The sequence below is a fragment of the Scyliorhinus torazame genome, chromosome 10 (assembly GCF_047496885.1).
Source record: "Scyliorhinus torazame isolate Kashiwa2021f chromosome 10, sScyTor2.1, whole genome shotgun sequence".
In the NCBI taxonomy this organism is placed as follows: domain Eukaryota; kingdom Metazoa; phylum Chordata; class Chondrichthyes; order Carcharhiniformes; family Scyliorhinidae; genus Scyliorhinus; species Scyliorhinus torazame.
In genome coordinates, this window is record NC_092716.1 from 193110778 (window position 1) to 193131019 (window position 20242).

Genomic DNA, 20242 nt, shown 5'->3' on the forward strand with positions numbered 1-20242 from the left:
TTGTTTTAAATGAAATTGGCATCAAAATCTTGGGGATAGTGAGTGTTGTGAGGCATGGGGACAGGGGTCAGAGGAGGGGATGGCCCTCTTCATTGCATAATAAGGTGACCATCTGGTGTCTAACAAGCACAATTCCTGCTGAACACCACCCTACCCCCCCACCCCCCACCCCCACACACCCCCACTCCCACACCCCCCCCACACACCCCGATCCCCACCACTGCTCCTCCAACTGACATCCAAACTCTCAAAAGTCAAGATTGAATCCTAGCATTTTGTTTGATTAACAAACAGAAGTTGGGGGTGGGGGGGTGGTGGGGGGGGGGGGGGGGGGGGGGGGGGGAGAGGGAGGGGGAGGGAGGGGGAGGGGAGGCTTGTTCCATGTTGGTTCAGGGGTAAATATTAGCCAGGACATCAGGCACTTATGTAGCAACGGCCAGACATTCCAAAGTGCGTTAGAGCCAATGAAGTGTTTTGAAGTGTAATGTAGGAAATGTAGCAGCACGTTTGTGCACAGCAAGATCCAAAAAACTGCAAAGTGATAATGACCTGACAATCTGTCCTTCAAGAATGTTGATTGAGGGATAAATGTTGGTCAGGACATTAGAGGAAACTCCCCTTCACTTCTTTGGAATAGTGGCCATGGGATCTTTTATATCCACCTAAGAAGGCGCAATTGGACTTAGTTTAACATCGCATCGAAAGACGAGTGACACAAACCTGTTCATTTCTGTGTATATGTAACTGATTTGGAAAGTGCCCACTTACTGCTCATATTGCCAGTAACATCTTTTCTTGACCTTTTCTGTTAAATTAGGAGTTTTTGACGAGAGTCCGGTGGCCACAGATCCTTTTGGGAACTTGATGGAGAAGGTCCATTTCCCGACCAGTTACAACGATGTGCTTTTGAAGGGAAATCAGGAGCGATCCAGTCGCCCAGTCACACTGTCCAGCTGAGGTATTTACCAGCAGCACAACCTGGACTTACTTCTTTTGCAAAGAGTGCAGGTTTTTGTAAATTGCAGGGGGTGTCTTGACATTTTCAAAGGACAATTCAGTGAATTGATAGGAATCCTTGCTCAAAATCTATTCACCTCCTTCCATCCTTTCCCCCACTGCACATCTCCCTCCATCCCAGCCCCATGCTCAACCCCCGTCCACCCCTTTTCCTTCCGGCCCTTCCCCTGCAACTCTGCTCACAAAGTGGGAGACCGAGGCACTGAGATAATCTCACGGGACAAGTAATCCAGATGCCCAGACTAATCCTTGAGGGGCGGCGGGTTGATATCCCATCACGGCAGCTGCTGGAATTGAAACTATCATAGACTCTGTGGGTGGGATTTTCCGGGGAACTATTGGTGGAACCGGAGGATTGTGCCAGCTGGAATGGCCAGAAAGTCCATCCCTATTAAAACCCATCCGGTCCACGCATGTCCTTTAGGGAAGGAAATCTGCCGTCCTTACCCGGTCTGACTTACATGTGACTCCAGACCCACTGCAATGTGTCTGACTCTTAACTGCCCTCTGAAATGGATGACCAAGTCACTCAGTTCAAGGGGCAATTAAGGATGAGCAAGAAATGCTGGTCTTGCCAGTGGTACCCACATTCCATGAAAGTCTAAATGAACGAAACACTCACACATCATCAGCTTCTTGCCCTTGACCTCTTGTCCTAACCTCTACAAGACTATATGAGATGCACCCCACCCCACAAAAGAAAATGCTAATCCTGTGACAGTTTTAAAATAAATATTAATTTGCAGGTCAGAGGCTTGGAATTCTGTGGTGATTAACTCGCCTCTTGCCTCCCAAAAGCCTGACCACCATCTATAAGATGTGGAGATGCACTTATTCTGGCGTGTCAAGAGTGTGAAGGAACATCTCCACTTGCCTGGTTAAGTCGTCTCCAACAACACTCAAGAAGTTGGACACAATCCAGGATCATCACCCCATCCACCACCTTCAACATTCACTCCCCCCACCACCAGTACACAGTGGCAGCAGATTGTTCCAGCTAAGATGCACTGAAGCAACACACCAAGATATTATTATTATTATTGATGTCCAGTTATAACAGGGCAACTGTCTCTGCTTCGTTGGATGTGAAAGTTTGATCAGTGATCAGCCTGGGAGAATAGAGTCCAGCAGAGATACAATATAAATTGGGCAGAATTTTGGGAAGGATGTCAAGGCATTGGGTGTAGAGGAGATTGACTAGCATGGCACCAGGGATGCCTTTAGATTGGACTTCAGTTTTGTGCTGAGACCAGAAAAGCTGGGATTGTTCTCTCTTCGAGCAGGGAAGGTGAGGGAAGATTTAGCAGAGGTGTTCAAAATCATCAGAGATTTTGAGAAAAATGGATGAACTGCTTCCAGTGGCAGCAATTTCACCAGAGGACACGGTGATTGGCAAAAGAACCAGAATAGGGGATGAGGAAACATATATTTTTACACGGTGAATTTTTGTGATCTGCACTGCCTGAAAGGGAGCTTCAATAGTGGGCAGCACGGTAGGATTGTGGATAGCACAATTGCTTCACAGCTCCAGGGTCCCAGGTTCGATTCTGGCTTGGGTCACTGTCTGTGCGGAGTCTGCACATCCTCCCCGTGTGTGCGTGGGTTTCCTCCGGGTGCTCCGGTTTCCTCCCACAGTCCAAAGATGTGCAGGTTAGGTGGATTGGCCATGATTAATTGCCCTTAGTGGCCAAAATTGGCCTTAGTGTTGGGTGGGGTTACTGGGTTATGGGGATAGGGTGGAGGTGTTGACCTTGGGTAGGGTACTTTTCCGGGGGCCGGTGTAGACTCGATGGGCCGAATGGCCTCCTTCTGCACTGTAAATTCTATGATATAATAGTAACTTTCAAAATGGATTTGGGTAACCACTTGAAAAGAGGTCATGTGGGCGCAGTGGCAGTGTCCCTACCTCCAGCCTAGCAGCTCTGAGTTCAAGTCCCACTTCAGGGCATGATGGTCATGGAAGGTGTATGCACAAGATGAACAAACATCAGCTTGCAACTCCTTCCAATGCGCCTGATGGCATGTGGTAAAGAGCAGGAGAGTTTCCTGGTCAGCCATGCTGCGGAAGGAAATGCAAAATCACCGCAGTACTTTGCAAAGCATAATTACGGACCAATTTAATTGCAGTTGATGGTCACCAGTGCCCTCTTTGGGCATGATACCTGAAGGAAGAGGGGAAAACATCAAAATCAAAAAAAAATACAGGGCTATGGGGAAAGAGTAGGGGAATGGGACTTGGATAGTTCTTTCAGAGAGCCAGTACAGACATGATGGACCAAACAACCTCCTTAGGTCAGGGTTACGGGGATAGGACAGATACATTGGCTTCAGTAGGGTGCTCTTCGTAAGGGCCGGTGCAGACTCGATGGGCCAAAGGGCCTCCTTCTGCTCTGTAAATTCTATGATATCTATGATATCTTCCTATGCTGTATCCAGTTGTGACTCTATGGAATCATATCTTCCCTTTTTATTCCCTTCCAGCTAAGTTGTGGGCAGGATTGGTAGCACCTTGTACCATCTGGTTCAGTGGCCCAGCACCCAGCGTGGAATTCACTCCTGACTTGATTGGCTCGTCCAGTATTTCTGGTTAGTTTACACTCTGTACGACTCAAAGCAGCTTCTCGAGTGAGATATGTGCCATCTACGTGAATGGATACACAGAACTTAAAGTGGAGAAATTTGGACATTTGGCCCAACTGATTCATGCTGGTGTTTATGATCCATACGATCCTCCTCCCATCCTTCTTCAATCTCACCCAATCAGCATATCCTTCTATTTCTTTCTCCCTCCTATTTATCCAGCTTCCCCTCAAATGCATTTATCAGAGTTGTCTCAACTATCCTTTGTACTGAGTTGCATATTCTCATCATTCTGTGGTAATGAAGTTCCCCCTGATTCCCTTATTGGACTTATTAATGACTATCTTTTATTTATCAGCCTTCATCCTCTAGAAGTGGCAGCATCTATCCCTGTCAACCAACAGGCTTGACTATAAGAGACTTATAAAATTTTAACGGGACTAGACAGGGTAGATGCAGGGAAGATGTTACCAATGATGGGTGTATCCAGAACCAGGGGTCACAGTCTGAGGATTCAAAGTAAACCATTTTGGACATATCTAAGGAGACATTTCTTCACCCAAAGAGTGGTGAGCCTGTGGAATTCATTACCACAGGAAGTAGTTGATGCTAAAACATTGAATATATTCAAGAGGTGGCTAGATAAAGCTCTTGGGGAGAATGGGATCAAAGGCTATGGGGTGAAAGCAGGATTAGGCTTTCGAGCTGGATGATCAGCCATGATCGTGATGAATGGTGGAGTAGGCTCGAAGGGCCAAAAGTCCTCCTCCTGCTCCTATCTTCTCTGTATCTATGCAACAACTTACTTTAGGTAGAGCTTTTAACATGGTAAAGAAATCCCAATGCACTTCACAGGATCAATCACCAAATATAACTGGCACCCAGCCATGCTAAGATGTTAAGATAGGTGACCAAAAACTGGTCCAAGAGGTAGGTTTTATAAAGTGTCTCAAAGGGAGAAAGAGAGAGAGATAGAGAGGTGCAAAGAGGAAATTCCAGAGCATCGGGTTTAGGGAATATTTCCAATCCTAATGAGCATGAATCAGCTCCAAAGCTTTCTTTTTCTAGACTCGAACCTCAGCCTGTCCAAGCTTTCCTGATAGTTCTAAGCACTCTCGACTTTCATTATCATCTCTTGATGTTCCACCAGACCACTGAAAGGTCTAAGTTTCCAACTCATATTGTGCTATGCCTTGGGCAGATGTAGCACTTTGCCCCAGAGTCAGAAGGTTCCCACCTCTCTCATGCTTTTTCCACTTTCTTCCCCATTATCACTTGTGACTTGTTACAACATCTTGGTTTTATTTATCATTGGCTAAACACTACTACTATGATTCTTCTTTTAAACAACCAAGTATATTCAAGACAGCAGAAATAAGTGCATTTAGTAACCTTGAAAATTCTTGTATTTACACATGCACAGTATAAGACATTTTGGATTTATACAGCAGGCTGGCTAAGTTAAATTGTGCATATATATTAAATATGTACTTCAATATTAGGAAATAAATATATACAATATTTTAGTGAGGAGATTTAAAAGTTCCATTATTTCCAGTAGTAATCTGCGCAAGAAAAGAGTTTTATACATTGTTTGCCATCACTTTAAAGTGTGTGTATTTATCAAAAGTTAGAATGAAAATAGAACTAGATGTGATTTTTTTTTTTTGCAACTCCATTCTGGCAATGTCTTTTGCTGCATGTATTCTATGTATTTTTAAGTGTCACAATTTAAAATGCAATTTGGAGAAATTAAAATGTCTTCTGAATATTTTTATTGATCACATATCCAATTATTTGTCTGCTGCATTTATTTATTCCTAAAACGCTTGCTTTGGCTTTGAGGCAGAAATGAGTGTGTGGTATGGAAGAATCAGCAAAACCAATCAAAATTATGTGTGCTTATTATACACCTTTATTATGTACTAACCCATCTTATGTGGTTTCTCTCAAAGGCAGCTGTGTTACGTGTCAGCTGTAGTTTAATGTGTCGTACTCTTGTCTCTGAGGTCGGAGGTTGTGGGTTCAATGTCATTCTTCAGTCTTGAGCACATAAGCCAGGCTGACACACCCAGTGCAGTATGGGAGGGCTCCACGGTTGGAAGTAACATCTTTCTGATGGGATCTTACATCAAAGCCCAGTCTACCCTTTCAGGGGGCGTACAAGATCCCCCTCACCATTTTGAAGAAGCTGAGGGGAGTTCTTCCCCCAGTGTCGTGGTCAATATTTATATCCTCTGACCAACATCACCAAAAAAACAGAATATCCATCCTGTTGTTATTGTGTGAGATTTTACTGTAGCAAATGTTTCCTACGTTACACAGTGATCACACTTCAGGGCGGGATTCTCTGAAAACTGGCGCGATGTCCGGGACCCGGTGCCAAAAACGGCACGGATCACTCCGGCGTCGGGCCCCCCCAAACAATGCAAATTCTCCGGCCCCGAATGGGCTAGCAGCGGCGTGACGCCATTTGCGATTGCGTCACCCGACGTGGACGGTGACAATGACGCCGCACGGTGTGACGGCTCAAAAGACGCGCACCCCCCACCCCGGAAGACCCGACAAGATGGCCGCACGCCGCACAGCCCCAAGGTTCCAGGACCGCTACTTCGAGGTGCTCCTGGACGCAGTGGAGAAGAGGGAGTCCCTGTACCCCGGACACGGCCACAGGGTCGCCCCACGCCTCAGCCGGCGTCTGTGGAGGGAGGTGGCAGAGGCCGTCAGCGCTGTGGCTCTGACACCACGGGCAGGCACCCAGTGCCGCAAGAAGGTGAACGACCTTATCAGGGCAGCCAGGGTGAGTCTCCCCGCCCCCCCCCCCCTCCCTGCCTGATGTGCGGCACACCCCCAGGTGAAATCAAATCTAACCTCTGCACAAGATGCGCAACCGATGGCGTGCATTCATATACCTGTCTAACACTGTTGCCTTTTACCTCTGCCACCCACCCGCCCCCCACAGGAGAAGCACGCACACAACAATAGGGAGCATGAGAGGACTGGAGGGGGCCCAGCTGATGAGAGGCCACTCACCGAACATGAGGAAAGGGCCCTGGAACTGGCTGGTGGACCCGAGGACTGGGAGGTTGCTGCTGCAGAGGTCGGGGGCCCACCAGCAAGTGAGCCACTTATAAGGTAGGACCTGCACTACAGGTTCGCCGGTAGCTCCTGCCGGCTGGCTCCATCCAGGGAGAACTGTATAAATATGCATGACCTCCAGTGCCCTGCCATTTCGCCAGCTGCAGCAGGAGGCCACACATCTGACTGTAATAAAGCCACAGTTGTACCCAACTTTAGTCTTTGTGCAATTGATCGTGCATCAATGTGCCAACGCACAAGTGAACCGCCTCCGAGCCCTCCACGAGGACCTCTGCCACCCGGGGGTCACTCGCTTTTTCCACTTTATCAAGACCCGCAACCTGCCCTACTCCATCGAGGAGGTCAGGACAGCCACCAGGGACTGCCAGATCTGCGCGGAGTGCAAACCGCACTTCTACCGGCCAGAGAAAGTGCACCTGATAAAGGCTTTCCGTCCCTTTGAATGCCTCAGCATGGACTTCAAAGGCCCCCTCCCCTCCACCGACCGCAACACGCACTTCCTGAATGTGATTGACGAGTACTCCCGGTTCCCATTCGCCATCCCCTGCCCTGACATGACCGCAACCACCGTCATCAAGGCCCTCCATAGCATCTTTGCACTGTTTGGGTTCCCCGCTTACATACACAGTGATAGGGGGGTCCTCCTTTATGAGCGACGAACTGCGTCAATTCTGCTCAGCAAGAGCATCGCCTCGAGCAGGACGACCAGTTACAACCCCTGGGGTAACGGAAAGGTAGAGAGGGAGAACGGAACGGTCTGGAAGACCGTCCTACTGGCCCTATGGTCCTATGGTCCAGGAACCTCCCAGTCTCCCGCTGGCAGGAAGTCCCCCCGGATGCCCTCCACTCCATCCGGTCATTGCTTTGTACCACAACCAATCAAACACCTCACGAACGTCTCCTCGTCTTCCCCAGGAAGTCCTCCTCTGGGAACTCGCTCCCGACCTGGCTGGCAGCCCCCGAACTCATCCTGCTCCGAAAACATGTGCGGGCGCACAAGTCGGACCCGTTGGTCGAGAGGGTCCATCTTCTCCACGCTAACCCCCAGTACGCCTAAGTGGCGTACCCCGACGGCTGACAAGATACGGTCTCCCTACGAGACTTGGCACCCGCCGGAGACCCATGCACACCCCAGCCACCAGTCCCACCCTCCCTCCCACCAGTGCACCTTACAGGAGGATCGGTCCTTCCGCCGGCCCCGTCTAGGCCCCCCCACCCACCGACGCACCCCGCAGATGCTCCCTTCCCAGGTCAACCGTTTTCCCCACCAGCGCCGTCTAGGGGTGAGGAAGCTGCCATGGAGATCGAGGCCACGCCCCCGGAGTCACAGACGCCCGAGCCTCCTCCGGAGTCACCACCGAAGCTTCGACGATCACAGAGGACGACCAGGGCCCCTGATCGACTGATTGCTTCATTTTAAAGTGTATAGTTAATTATGAATCGTAAATTGTAAATAGTAAATAGAATTGTAAATAGTTACAAAACGCTGTATGGAGGTATTACGGTACCTCCATAACTATAATTTCTACCATGTTACCATGTTGTAATATCAGGCCACCACCCCCGCCGGACTCTTTTTTAACTGGGGGTGAATGTGGTAGTCTGTGTAGAGGTATTACAGTACCTGGTAATGCTGGAACACCATTGGTAGATATTGTATGTTTCCTATTGATCAAGCTGTATGGTAGCTCCGCCCTGTAAGGCGGGGTAAGAGCCAATGCCGCCCCAGCAGCCTTCATTCTGTACCTCAGCTGCTGGGGGAAACATCTAGCTTATTAAAGCCTCCAGTTGGACTACAACCTCGCTTTAGTAGTCATTGATCGTGCATCATCTGCATCTCATTAATGGGCCATTATTCAAGCCACAGCCAGCTCCAGCAAACAGCCTGATGGGAATTCAAACTTGGCCAAGTTCGTATACAACCACATTAAGAGATAATCAGCGATATTCATGCATCGATCGTTTTGAGTAAACAAGTTTACATACAAACAATGCATCAGTAAATGGACCCCCGATGTCCTGCTGGATAGCCATTAGTAACTCCATTGGATGGTGCCACTCCCACCCTGTGACCTCATCGCCTGGGGGCCGGAGAACATTCTGGAAAGGCATGGGGAGGGGTTTAATAATCAAATCCCTGGACCATCCAGCAGTGAAGACTCCATGCAGCAGAGAATGAAGCAGCATGCACTACCAACCTTCGCAACGAAGAAAGATGATGAGGAAATCTAGACTCAGGGAATCGGACCCGCAGCAAGACTGAGCTCACCGGCACGGGTACTATCACAACCTTTTCGTAATATTTTGGGATCATTTAAGATTAACTGATTTTTACTGTTTGTTGAATAAAGTTATTTGATTTATACATTTGTGTTGTCCTTTGTCTGCCTCATCAATAAACACATTTGGGCAAACTTTTGATTAATACACTGGTCGAAGTTGTCTGTGATTTTACAGATACAAGGATTGTTTGCTTGTCTTACACCATTCAGTAAGCAAATAGAACACTCTCAAACCCTTGCTGACAGAGAATCTTAAATGTAGGATATCATGGTTGTGTTGTAATTCACCGAACAGCCACTAGGAGTTTCATTAGTACACAAGTGAATGGTAGAGTCAGGTGATCTCACACTGACTAGGGAACTGGAAGAGAGAGGTTGCTTGTGCATTTTGATACTCTCATTCATTTGTTGTATTGTATATATTTGCCCCACAGTTGATGTTAATAAATCGTTTTTAGCTTTAGCTACAAATGTTCTTGCAATATAAATCAGGCCATCCAACAAGAATATTATACTAAATAACATACATAATCAAAGGAATAATGACAGAACATGCTGCATAAAAGCTCAGAAGGTCAGGCAACATCCAGGGAGAGAAGGAAGTAAGGCTAGTGGCTCAGATTAATGACTCTTCATCGCAACACAAAAGGCCAGTGCCGAGTGCACACTCATGTTCCAGTCAGCTAACCAGACAAAGCCAGTTTTTGTCCTCGAGGACATCTTCCTTAGAGTAGAGAAGGTCAGGGGGACATTTGGTGGAGGTGTTCAAAACCATGAAGAGTTTTGATGGACTTAATAAGGAGGAACTGTTTCCAGTTGCAGGAGGGCTGGTTCCTCATCAATTCTCTTTCAATCAGAGCATCCCAGATCACAACAACTCACCATGTTAAAAAATACCCTTTGGTTCTTTTGTCAATTATCTTAAGTCATGTCCTCTGTTACTGAACCTCAAGCCTCTGAAAACAATTCCTCATTTGAAATTTTCCATGATTTTGAACACCTACATTAAATCTCAACGTTAATCTTTCCTGCTCTAGATAGAACAAGCTCAGCTTTCCAGCCGTACCTGAACAGGTGAGAATGAAAGTGCTTTTGTGTTTTTGCTATGAACAGAACAATGGAATTTGACAGGGTGTCTCCAGTTGCTGAGACACCACCAGCTTGACTGGCTGAATGGTCTCCACTTGTACTGTAATCATTGTGACAAGTGTTTGGCATTATAATAAATCACTCAAAATTTATTTGGTTCATTAATCCTTTAATGCCTGTTTCAGCTCATCCACTAAATGAATTACAACAGATTCAAAGCAAAGCATTTGTTAAAAGAGCTTTAAAATGCTACAATTATTTATAGAGGTCAATCTTCATCTTTGCACTGTAGATTGTAATCTGATGTAGTGAACCAGTCACACTGCAGAGTGAGCGCTGATGTGCACTGGTTTCACACAATTGATGCTCAGCCAGGTTTTGTGAAAAATTAGGTTTTATCCCAGGTACTGAAAGTGAAATTCTGCCCCTCACTGTTTGTGATGGCATTGACCATTTAGTGTCCTATTCAGCAGCAGCAGGACGTACCAACTACAAGTAGCATAGCGGCAACTTGCCAAGGCACCTTTTAAAAAAAAATTTAGAGTAGCCAATTATTTTTTTCCAATTAAGAGGCAATTTAGCATGGCCAATCCACCTACTCTGCCCATCTTTTGGGAAATGGGGGCGAAACCCACACAAACACAGGGACCTAGAGCTGGGATCGAACCTGGGACCTTGGCGCCGTGAGGCTGCATTGCTAGCCACTGCGCAACAGTGCTGCCCCCTGCCAAGACATCTTTGACAGCCCCTTCCAAAACTACAACCTTTGATACCTCGGGCAAAAAAGGGCAGCCGGGACATGGGAATACCATCACCAAATTAAAATACAAGAAAAATCAAACAGGGGGCGGGATTCTCCCAGCCCTGGGCCGGGCCGGAGACTCCCCGCGAGCGGGCCACGCTGCCCCGAGGCCGGCACACGATTCTCCATAGACGCGGAGAATCGGCGCCAATGGCGTAGCGCCGGTCGCGGGCCACTTTAAGTGCCCACCGCGATTCTCTGGCCCGGATGGACCGAGCGGCCGTTGGAAAAAAAGCAAGTCCCGCCGGCGCCGTTCTAACCTGCTCTGAGCGGGCGGGACCTCGGCATTGAAGGGTCAGGTGGCAGCATGTGGGGCGGGGGGGGGGGGGGGCAGAGGGGGAGTCCGATCCCGGGAGCGGGCCTCTGATGTGGCCTGGTCCGCGATCGGGGCCCACTGATCGGCGGGCCGGCCTCTCTGGCTAGGGGCCTCCTTTCCTATGCGCCGGCCCCTGTAGCCCTGCGCCATGTTGCGTCGGGGCCGGTGCGTTGAAGGAGGCCACTGCACATGCACGCATTGGCGCAGGCGCCACTTCGCATGTATGCGTTGGCGCCAGCGTCAATGCGCATGCGCGGATCCCACGGCACACAGTTCGCGCCGGGATCGGCTGCTGGAGCGGCGTGAACCACTCCAGCGCCGTGCTGGCCCCCCTACGACAGCGTGGACACACTGCCGCGGGATGGGAGAATCCCGCCCAGGGAAACTGAACTGAAAAATCAGAAGGAGAATACCTTTACAAATTCATCAATCGTTAATTCAGGATTTACCTTTGGGCTTCAAAATTTCTAGGTATCCCCAAACCTCTTTGTGCACACTAAGGGTATAAATGTCTCCACGCTTTGAAAGAGTGATCCAATTAGTTCCACTATACATTGATCTTTCCCCCCATAGCCCTGCCTCATTTTCCTCCTTCAAGCCTTTATCCTTTTTGAAAGTCATTACTCAATCTGTTTCACCACCCAGGGAAAATGAGGAAGGCCATTCAGTCCAGCTGTTACTTCTGGTCTCTCAGTTGGTTTACACTTGCTGTCATTTAAAGAAATTCCTTCATGGGGTATGAGGGTCACTAGGCCAACATTTGTTGCCCATTGCCCTTGAACTGAGTGGTTTGCTAGACTATTTCAGAAGGCCATGATGTGGCTATTTTAGAAGACAGTTAAAAGTCAACCACATGGAGTCACATGCTGGCCAGGCCACAGAGAGGATGGCAGATTTCTTTCCCATTATCATTAGCCTTTTCAAATTTCAACATTTGCCATGGTGGGATTCAAACCTAAGTCCCCAAAGCATTAACCTGGGTCTCTGGATTATCAATGCAGTGACAATACCACTTTGCCACTATCTCACATCATTTGATGACCTGCATAGTTACAAACCCTGAAAACAAAGCACATTGTCGATGTAAGCTCTCTTTGGGGCAGAGACGTCGAAGGTGAAATTCAATAAAGTTATTTAAAATCATGGTTTAGGTGGGATAAATAAACAGAAGCCATTTCCAGTGGCTGATGTGTCGATAACAGGAGGATATGGTTTTAAGGTGACTGGCAAAGGAACCAGAGGCAATGTGAGGAAAACATATTTTACACAATAAGGATTTGGAATGTGCTGCCTGATAGGTCGATGCTGTTTCAATAGCCGCCTTCAAAGGGGGAAATTGAATAAATAGTTGAAGGCAGACTACTTGCAGGGATTTGGGGAAAGAGCCCAGAAGTGGGACTAACTGGAATTGCTCTTTGAAAGAGCCAACATCGATTCAATGGGCTGAATGTCCTCTTTCGTGTCTGTACTATTCTAGAATTCTACAACTACTAATCACAGTAAGACTGAAGAATAAAGTTTGCTCTTGTTAATAGAAGTTCATCAGGTGTGAATTCCATTCATAAATGGAAAATGGTTTCGAGAAGCATTGAAGTAGCGTCAAGTTGAAAAGTAATGTTCAGTTTCCTTAAGTGGTGAAATTAGAGTTTTCCTGGTCGCAAAGTTGAACTCAGAATTGCTAGGTAACCTATAGTGTATTGGAACCCATTCAGGGCACTGTCCTGGTGCAGTTTATTGAGTAAACTTGACACAGATTGGTTGTGAGCTCTCTGGCATGCCTTCATTCTGAAGGATCAGCTCCAACATTCTTCCTGGAGTGACAAAGGTCTTGGCCTTCTCAATGCAATCCAGCAGGAAAGCATCGTCAACCGCTTGGCCGTATCCCAAGTGCGTGTGGAAGTCATTGCTCAGGATTCCCCAGATGGACTTCAGGTCGTCCTTGCGCCCAAAGAAAAGAAAGAGCCCATAACAGTCTTTTCCAATGGATGAACAGAAGTCACTGATTTTCTCAGGGTGGGTTTTGTTGATTGACTCTTGCCTCGCCAGCTTCATGGACTCTGTGAGCTGAAATCTTTTCTCCATCAACTGGTTCTCTTTGTTCTCCATGTGAATGACCTGCACTGCAATCTGCACCTTGGGGTTTTTGGATGACGCGTCCTGCACTGCCCAAACCCAATCTATCCCCAACAGAATGGCTTGTTCTTCAGTCATCTTTGTACAACTGATTGATTCAGTCAGCTTACACTGAATGCTTCGGTCAATGTAGGTCATCAGGAAAATATTTATCAGCATTGAATTATTTATCTTCAGGTTGGACTCGGGATCCTTGAATCCAATGTATTCTTTGGTTCTTTGGGAAGCAAAGACGATGCTCTGGTTGAACTGGTGAATAAAATATTTTTCCGGTGTTTTTAGCATCTCCTTTATTATGTTTGCTCTCATATTTGGATCTGTCATGATTTTCTTCCACATAATTTCAGTTTCCTGGAAAAAACAAAACCAAGATAAAACACATTTAATGATAAACAAAGGAACACGTGTAGTGATAGCTAATAACCTGGAGATCTATTGCAACAAATCAGCCCAACTGATTGGCACCCCATCCATCACCTTAAACATTCACTCCCTCCACCACTGGTGCAGAGTCACCAGTGTGTACCATCGACAAGAAGCAGTGCAGCAACTTGACAAGGCTCCTTGGGCAACAATTTCTGAATCCATGACCTCTACCATGCACAATGACAAAGGCAGCAGATGCATGGGTACATCATCCTTTCCAAGTCACACATCATCTTGACTAGGAAATTGTTTGTTGTTCTTTCACTGTTGCTGGTCAGAGATCCTGAAACTCCCTCCTCCTTCAGCACTAAATTACTGCAGCGATTCAAGAAGACATTTCACCGCCAGCTTCTGAAGGGGTGGCTAGGAAGAGGCAAAAATGCTGGCATTATCAGTGATGCCCTCATCCTGATAATTAATAAAGAGAATGCACACACCCACCAACCAGAAACAATATATGCAATGAGTCAGAATCATGAGAGGGCCAAAGGGTATTTGAACAGATGCAAAGCTGGAGAATTTTATACAATAGGGTGTGGAGAGATTAGAAGGATAAGGTTATTACATTTAAAGCTCTAGGGGCAGGGGAAAAAAAGAAAGACTTGCATTTATATAGCAACCTCCATGGCCTTAGGACATCCTGAGACTCTTTACAGCCAATAAAGTATCTTTTGAACTTGTTATGCAGGAAATCGGGCAGCCAATTTGCACACAGCAAGATCCCACAAAGTGATAAGATAACAAATAGATAATACATTTTGGTTGAGGAATAAATATTGGCCCAGAACTCCAATGGTAATTCCCCTGTTTTTCTTTGAAATGATAAATTGGGCATGGTTTGCCCCCCCGCCTAACCTTAAACGTTGGGATACTCTACATTTGACATTGGTGGGGAGGGTACAGGTGGTAAAGATTGGCATACTGCCAAGGTTCCCGGGGGGGGGGGGTTGCAGATTGGGTCTGGTTAGAGGAGGAGATGTGGGAGGGGATGAGCCTGAGGAAACTTGTGATGGCCCCTCTGCCGTTTGCCCCGAGGAAATACACAAGGACCCCTGTGGTGGAGTCATCCATAAAAATTTGTAACAAGCTGAGGAGGCACTTTAAACTGGGGCACATGTTGGTGATGGCTCCACTGTGTGGGAATCATAGGTTTGCGCCGGAGGGGCTGGATGGGATGTGCAGGAGATGAAGGGATGAAGGGGCAAAAATGTCAGGGACATGTTTGTGGGGGGCAAGTTGTTGGGTGAGAGGAACTGCAGGAGATGTTCGAGCTACCATGGGGGAGTGAGTTCAAATACTGACAGGTACAGGACTTTGCGCGCAACGAACTGCCCTCATTCCATCAGGTACCGGAATATATGCTTTTGGAGAAAATATTGTTTCCAGATGAAGGGGGGGATGGTAGAACTGAGGACATATATGGGTGGTTGGGAGAGAAGGGCACGGCCTTAGTGAAAAGGATCAAGTGGATTTGGGGAGGTAGACAGGGTGGGGACTTTGGTGCAAAGTAATGAGGCAAGTGAACTCAAACTCCTCCTGTGCAAGGATGAGTCTTATACAGTTTAAGATGGTGCATAGGGTCCATGACTCGGGCCCGGATGAGTGGGTATTTCCAGTTTGAACCGGATGCGGGCCTTGTTCACTGTGAGGACAGCAGACCACTCGTCATCGGGATCACGGAGGATCGAGAGGCGCTGCGTAGGTGTGGTGGAAGGCAGGGCATGTGTAGTTATGATGCCCACCCGGTATGGGGACTTGAGGCACTCAGCAACAGGGTCCGTTGGGCTGTTGGGATCGTAATCTGGCATGCCTTATTGTATTGAGCGGACACTTCTGCACCTCAGCTGGGATCGCTGGCTGCTGAGCGGTGGAGCAGATCTGCAAAGGGCTGCGTAGTGGCCAAGCAGGGGCTGGTTTAGCACACTGGGCTAAATCGCTGGCTTTTAAAGCAGACCAAGGCAGGCCAGCAGCACAGTTCAATTCCTGTACCAGCCTCCCCGAACAGGCGCCGGAATGTGGCAACTAGGTGCTTTTCACAGTAACTTCATTGAAGCCTACTTGTGACAATAAGCAATTTTCATTTCATTTTCATTTCAAGCTTGCCACACTGTAGACACCCGTGTCCTTTTGCCGGACATTGCCGCTTTAAGTGGGCGGAGCCACAATTCGGACACGTCATGACGCCGATGTCAGTGTGTTCTGTGCGCCATCGCGTATGCGCAGTGCGGTCGGTCGATGTACGCACCTGCGCAGTCGGGTTGTTGGGCTCGTTGTCCACTCGGTCGTGGCGCGCGTGCGCAGGGACCCAGGAAAAGCGCGTGAAACGGCCACTCTCCTCGATGCTCAGGCCCTGCATTTGTGCAATGGCCTGCACCTGTTCCGCCTCGTGGGAGGCCAGCTTTGCAGTTTCTGCTGCCCTGATGTGGGAGTAACGATTCTTAGCATGCTCATGGACAACGCACGTCTCGATAGCGACAGAGAGTGTCAAATGTTTGACTGTCAGGAGCTTCTGTCGAAGGGAGTCGGAGTGGACCCCGAAAACGATCTGATCCCGGATCATGGAATTAGCCTTCGAGTCATAGTTACATGACTGTGCTAGGATGCGGAGATGGGTGACGAAGGACTGAAAAGGTTCATCCTTACCCGGAAGCCTCTGCTGGAAAACGTACCGTTCAAAGCTCTCATTCACCTCAATGTCGCAGTGGCTGTCAAACTTCAGCAGGACTGTTGGAATTTTGTTTTGTCTTCGCCGTCAGTGAACGTGAGGGAGTTGTAGATGCGGATGGCGTGGTCCCCCGCGGTGGAGAGAAATAGTGCGATCTTCCTGGCACCCGATGCTGCTTTGCTTGAAGAGCTTCCAATTTGCGCCGAGGTTGCCGGAGATGCGGAGCTGAGGAGGAGGCTGGATGTTTTCCATGTCACCGGATGGCTGCTTGCTGGTCAATGCTCATTCACTCGAGGTAGGTCCGTCAATTTTCAGTATCACTCCGTGGTACCATGATATGTTAGGCAGGTTGGTTCGGTGTGTACTGCACTTGATGCAGCGATGCGAGTAACAGACCTCTAACACTGTAGAAGATCCAACACGGTTTCATTGAACGATAGAACTAACATACATATTTAACTGTGGGTCGACACTATACTGAACTGACTGGAGACCTTGTGCTAGCCTGACCAGACTTACTAGCTACCGCATGGTGTTTGCACTGTGCTAGCTCGTGGACTCTGACTGTCTCAGTGGCTGGGCCCAGAGAGAGCGGGAAACCTACTGCCCTCTGGCTTTATAGTGGTGGTGTCCTGTCTGGTGATTGGCTGCACTGTGTGCTTACTGGTCATCCAATGTGTCAATCACTGCCTGTCTGCACTTCATTACATACATGCGTGGATATTATGACAAATACTATTTTATATTTATGAGATGAAGGTGCATGAGATAAGGCTTTTATATTTCATTAATGATGCAACATTATGAAGGGACATAGGAACAGGAGGAGGCCACTCAACTTGTGTTGCGCAATTGGATGAGATCATGGCTGTTCTGTATCCTAAATCCATTACGTTATAGTCTATTAATTATATTATGTTAAATGATATATGATATGATACTAATAGGTGTCATGATATGCAGGCACACACACACACAATGATATGAAATGAAATGAAAATCGCTTATTGTCACATGTATGCTTCAAATGAAGTTACTGTGAAAAGCCCCTAGTCGCCACATTCTGGCGCCTGTTCGGGGAGGCTGGTATGGGATATACAGACAAGCAGCTAATGGACACAGAGAACAGGACATGACCAATAAGCAGGCAGGACACTCAGGGGTGGGATCTGACTATAAAAGACATGAGGCACTCACACTCCGCCTCTTTCCACTGATGAACATCTAGAGAGTCAGTCAAGGGTGTTGTTACAATCTCACACCTCCACCACGTGGCTAAGAGCTAGTCTGGTTCAGTCAGACAGAGTAACCACACTTAAATTAGCAGAGAGTCGAACTCACAGAGAACTGTGCTATTAGCTCAATAAACCTGATTGAACTAACTTCAAGGTCTGGAGTATCTTTCTGATTTAATCTGCATCCAGTTGCAGCCAGTGTTAGACCAGTGTACCTAACACGACAATAGGCTCAACTATTAACTAGGTTTTAAACTGCATGAAATGTCTTGATGATTTGAAATGAGTCACTGAAAAACCAAACATGATCGATCTGTGTGTAACACCAATATCATGCATAAAAATATCCAAATGAGAAGAGAAAAAGGTATGCATTTTAACAATTTTTTTTTACTTCAGTCCACAAACTATTTGCAATTGAATCTTGTGGCCTTAAAGAGACAGGCCAGCATAAATATAAGTCTGTATTAGCAGCACTATAATATAGTCCACCTGTCGTCGTAAATTTACCATGAGCAACACCACAAAACATCCATTAAAATATGTACATATGCTTTCTGCAATGTTGAATCATCCAATTTTCCTTGACCCATGTCGCCCAAGGTCAGCTGTCCGTCTGATCTAACACCTTGGTAACACTTTAACAGAACATTGCACAGCCTGTGCTAAAATACATTGGTTTCCTGTTCTCAAAGCATGATGTTTAAGTTCCGCCTCTTTATCTTGTAATCTCTCCACATCCCATTACTGTAAACTCCTCTAGCTTTACGTTGACTCCCAAATCTTTCAGTTCTTAAATTACTGTCGCTCCACTTTTACCCCACATTTGTTGGCCTTGACTTCAACTACCTGAACTCTGGCCTCTGTAAATCCCTCTCTAAATCCCTTCAACCTCTTCACCCACAGAAATCTTCTTGAAACCTCATCTCCCAGTCACTTCTCCTCACCCTTGTTCCATGTCTAAATGCCCATTTGTTTGATTTATATTCCCCAACCATGATTCCATAAAGCAATTGGGTAATTTTCCAAGTAAAAGGCACAATATAAAAACATGCCGCTCAGACCAAGTGACTTTTTAAAAGGAGCAATTTTAACCTAACTCTGCCAGGAAACCGAGGGAGGGGATCAGGGGCAAAGCTGATATTTTGACCCAAATTCATTTCACTCCCCATTGAAGTTGGTACGAGTAAAAATCAGCGCATTTCTTAACTTGCCATTTAGGTTAGATTTTCCATCTTAATCTTTGAATCCATATCAATCAAGTGTCAAAACTCTCAAACACCTCGCACTAAGCACATCCCAGCAGCGGTTCAACAGGTACCACACTCGTCACTAAATAAGAAGTTTGTGGGTTTACGTCCCACTGCAGAGACCTTAGCACAGAATCTACACTGAAACCCCAGCACAGTACTAAGGGAAGTGCTGCACTGTTAGAGATGCATCTTTTAAATGAGATGTTAAACTTGAAGCTTCATCTCTCCTCTCAACTGGATATAAAATGTACAATGGCACTATTTCAAGACCAGAGGAATTCCACCCCCTCCCTTCCTCTATTCATCCCTCAACCAATATCACTAACAATGTGTACGTGACTGTTATATTGATGTTTGTGGGAGCTTGCTGAGCACAAATTGGCATCTGTGTTTCTTATATTACAACAATGCGCACACCGTAAAGAAAATGCTTCATTGGTTATAAAGCGCTTTGGGATGTTGTGAAAGTTTTTTCTGATACCTTTCATTGGGTTATAGTGTTAGGTTTTGTAAATTACAAAAGTCACCCTTACACACTAAACTAATCAAACAGGATGAATCTTTTGTAATTGTTAACCATTTCAATCTCCTGTTGCTCTTGCAAAGTCTGAGAGATAGATTCGCGTTTCATAGTTAAATAATCCAAAAGCATGTTCTACTTACCAAGTTGTCGAGTTGTTTTAAGGCAGTTTATGGTCAGAGCTACTCGTGTGCTAATGCAGTCTGCAGTGTAATCGCTTTGTTAGCTATTCCTATATTTTACATGGATCCAGTTTGTCAGCTTTTAAACAAATAGCACCAAGATTTCAAAAGTGGACTGCAGCATGAGCCACCCCCAGGTACAAAGGTCGCACTTTGCCTTGCAAATACAGGTGTTTTCGGTAATAATTGTCTGGATGTCAGCTGATTATTGCTTTGCAAACCTACCAAAGAATGACATCACAAATTGGGATGCAAAGTAATCACAAAAATAATTTGTTGCACTAGCGTTCACAGTTAACCCACCCTAAACCCAAGAGAGGCAAGTTGAAAATGACTATATTGAAAATGTGAAATAGAAACTGAAGATGCTCCAAGGTCTCTGCTTCCTCCAATTCTGACCTTTCGAGCATCCCTGACAACAGTCATTCTATCATTCACAGACATGCCTTCAGCTGCCTAGGTGCTAAGCTCTACAAATCCCTCCTGAAACCCTTCTACTTCTCTTTCTTACTTTAAGACGCTCAGAATCTACCTCTTTATCCAGGATTTTGGCCATCTGTCCTAACATCTCTTTATGTGGCTTGGTGACAAATTTTGAAACAATTTGGGAGTGTTCACTATGTTTTAAGCACTATTTGTTATT

The 20242-nt window shown here is 46.7% G+C and overlaps 2 protein-coding genes across 3 annotated transcripts in view; one reads left to right on the forward strand and one right to left on the reverse strand.

Moving 5' to 3' along the window:
- The window catches only part of LOC140384472 (ovochymase-2), a 165924-nt gene extending 160553 nt beyond the window's left edge, over nucleotides 1-5371 (forward strand). The window contains exons 17-18 of the mRNA XM_072466204.1: nucleotides 818-958; nucleotides 3499-5371. Coding sequence (XP_072322305.1) covers nucleotides 818-957 — 140 coding nt within the window. The 3' untranslated portion in view covers nucleotide 958; nucleotides 3499-5371. The remainder of the gene's footprint in view (nucleotides 1-817; nucleotides 959-3498) is intronic.
- Nucleotides 5372-10215: 4844 nt separating this feature from the next.
- Nucleotides 10216-19735, reverse strand: rep15 (RAB15 effector protein). 2 transcript variants are annotated; one of them, XM_072466218.1, is made up of 2 exons: nucleotides 19561-19735; nucleotides 10216-13669 (listed from the first exon to the last, which is right to left on the reverse strand). In XM_072466218.1, the coding sequence occupies exon 2, from the start codon at nucleotides 13655-13657 to the stop codon at nucleotides 12917-12919; it is 741 nt and encodes a 246-aa protein (XP_072322319.1). In that variant the 5' UTR covers nucleotides 13658-13669; nucleotides 19561-19735; the 3' UTR covers nucleotides 10216-12916. The 2 variants fall into 2 exon arrangements, with proteins under 2 accessions (XP_072322319.1, XP_072322320.1); XM_072466219.1 differs by lacking the exon at nucleotides 19561-19735 and adding an exon at nucleotides 16414-16979.
- Between the last annotated feature and the right edge of the window lie 507 nt (nucleotides 19736-20242).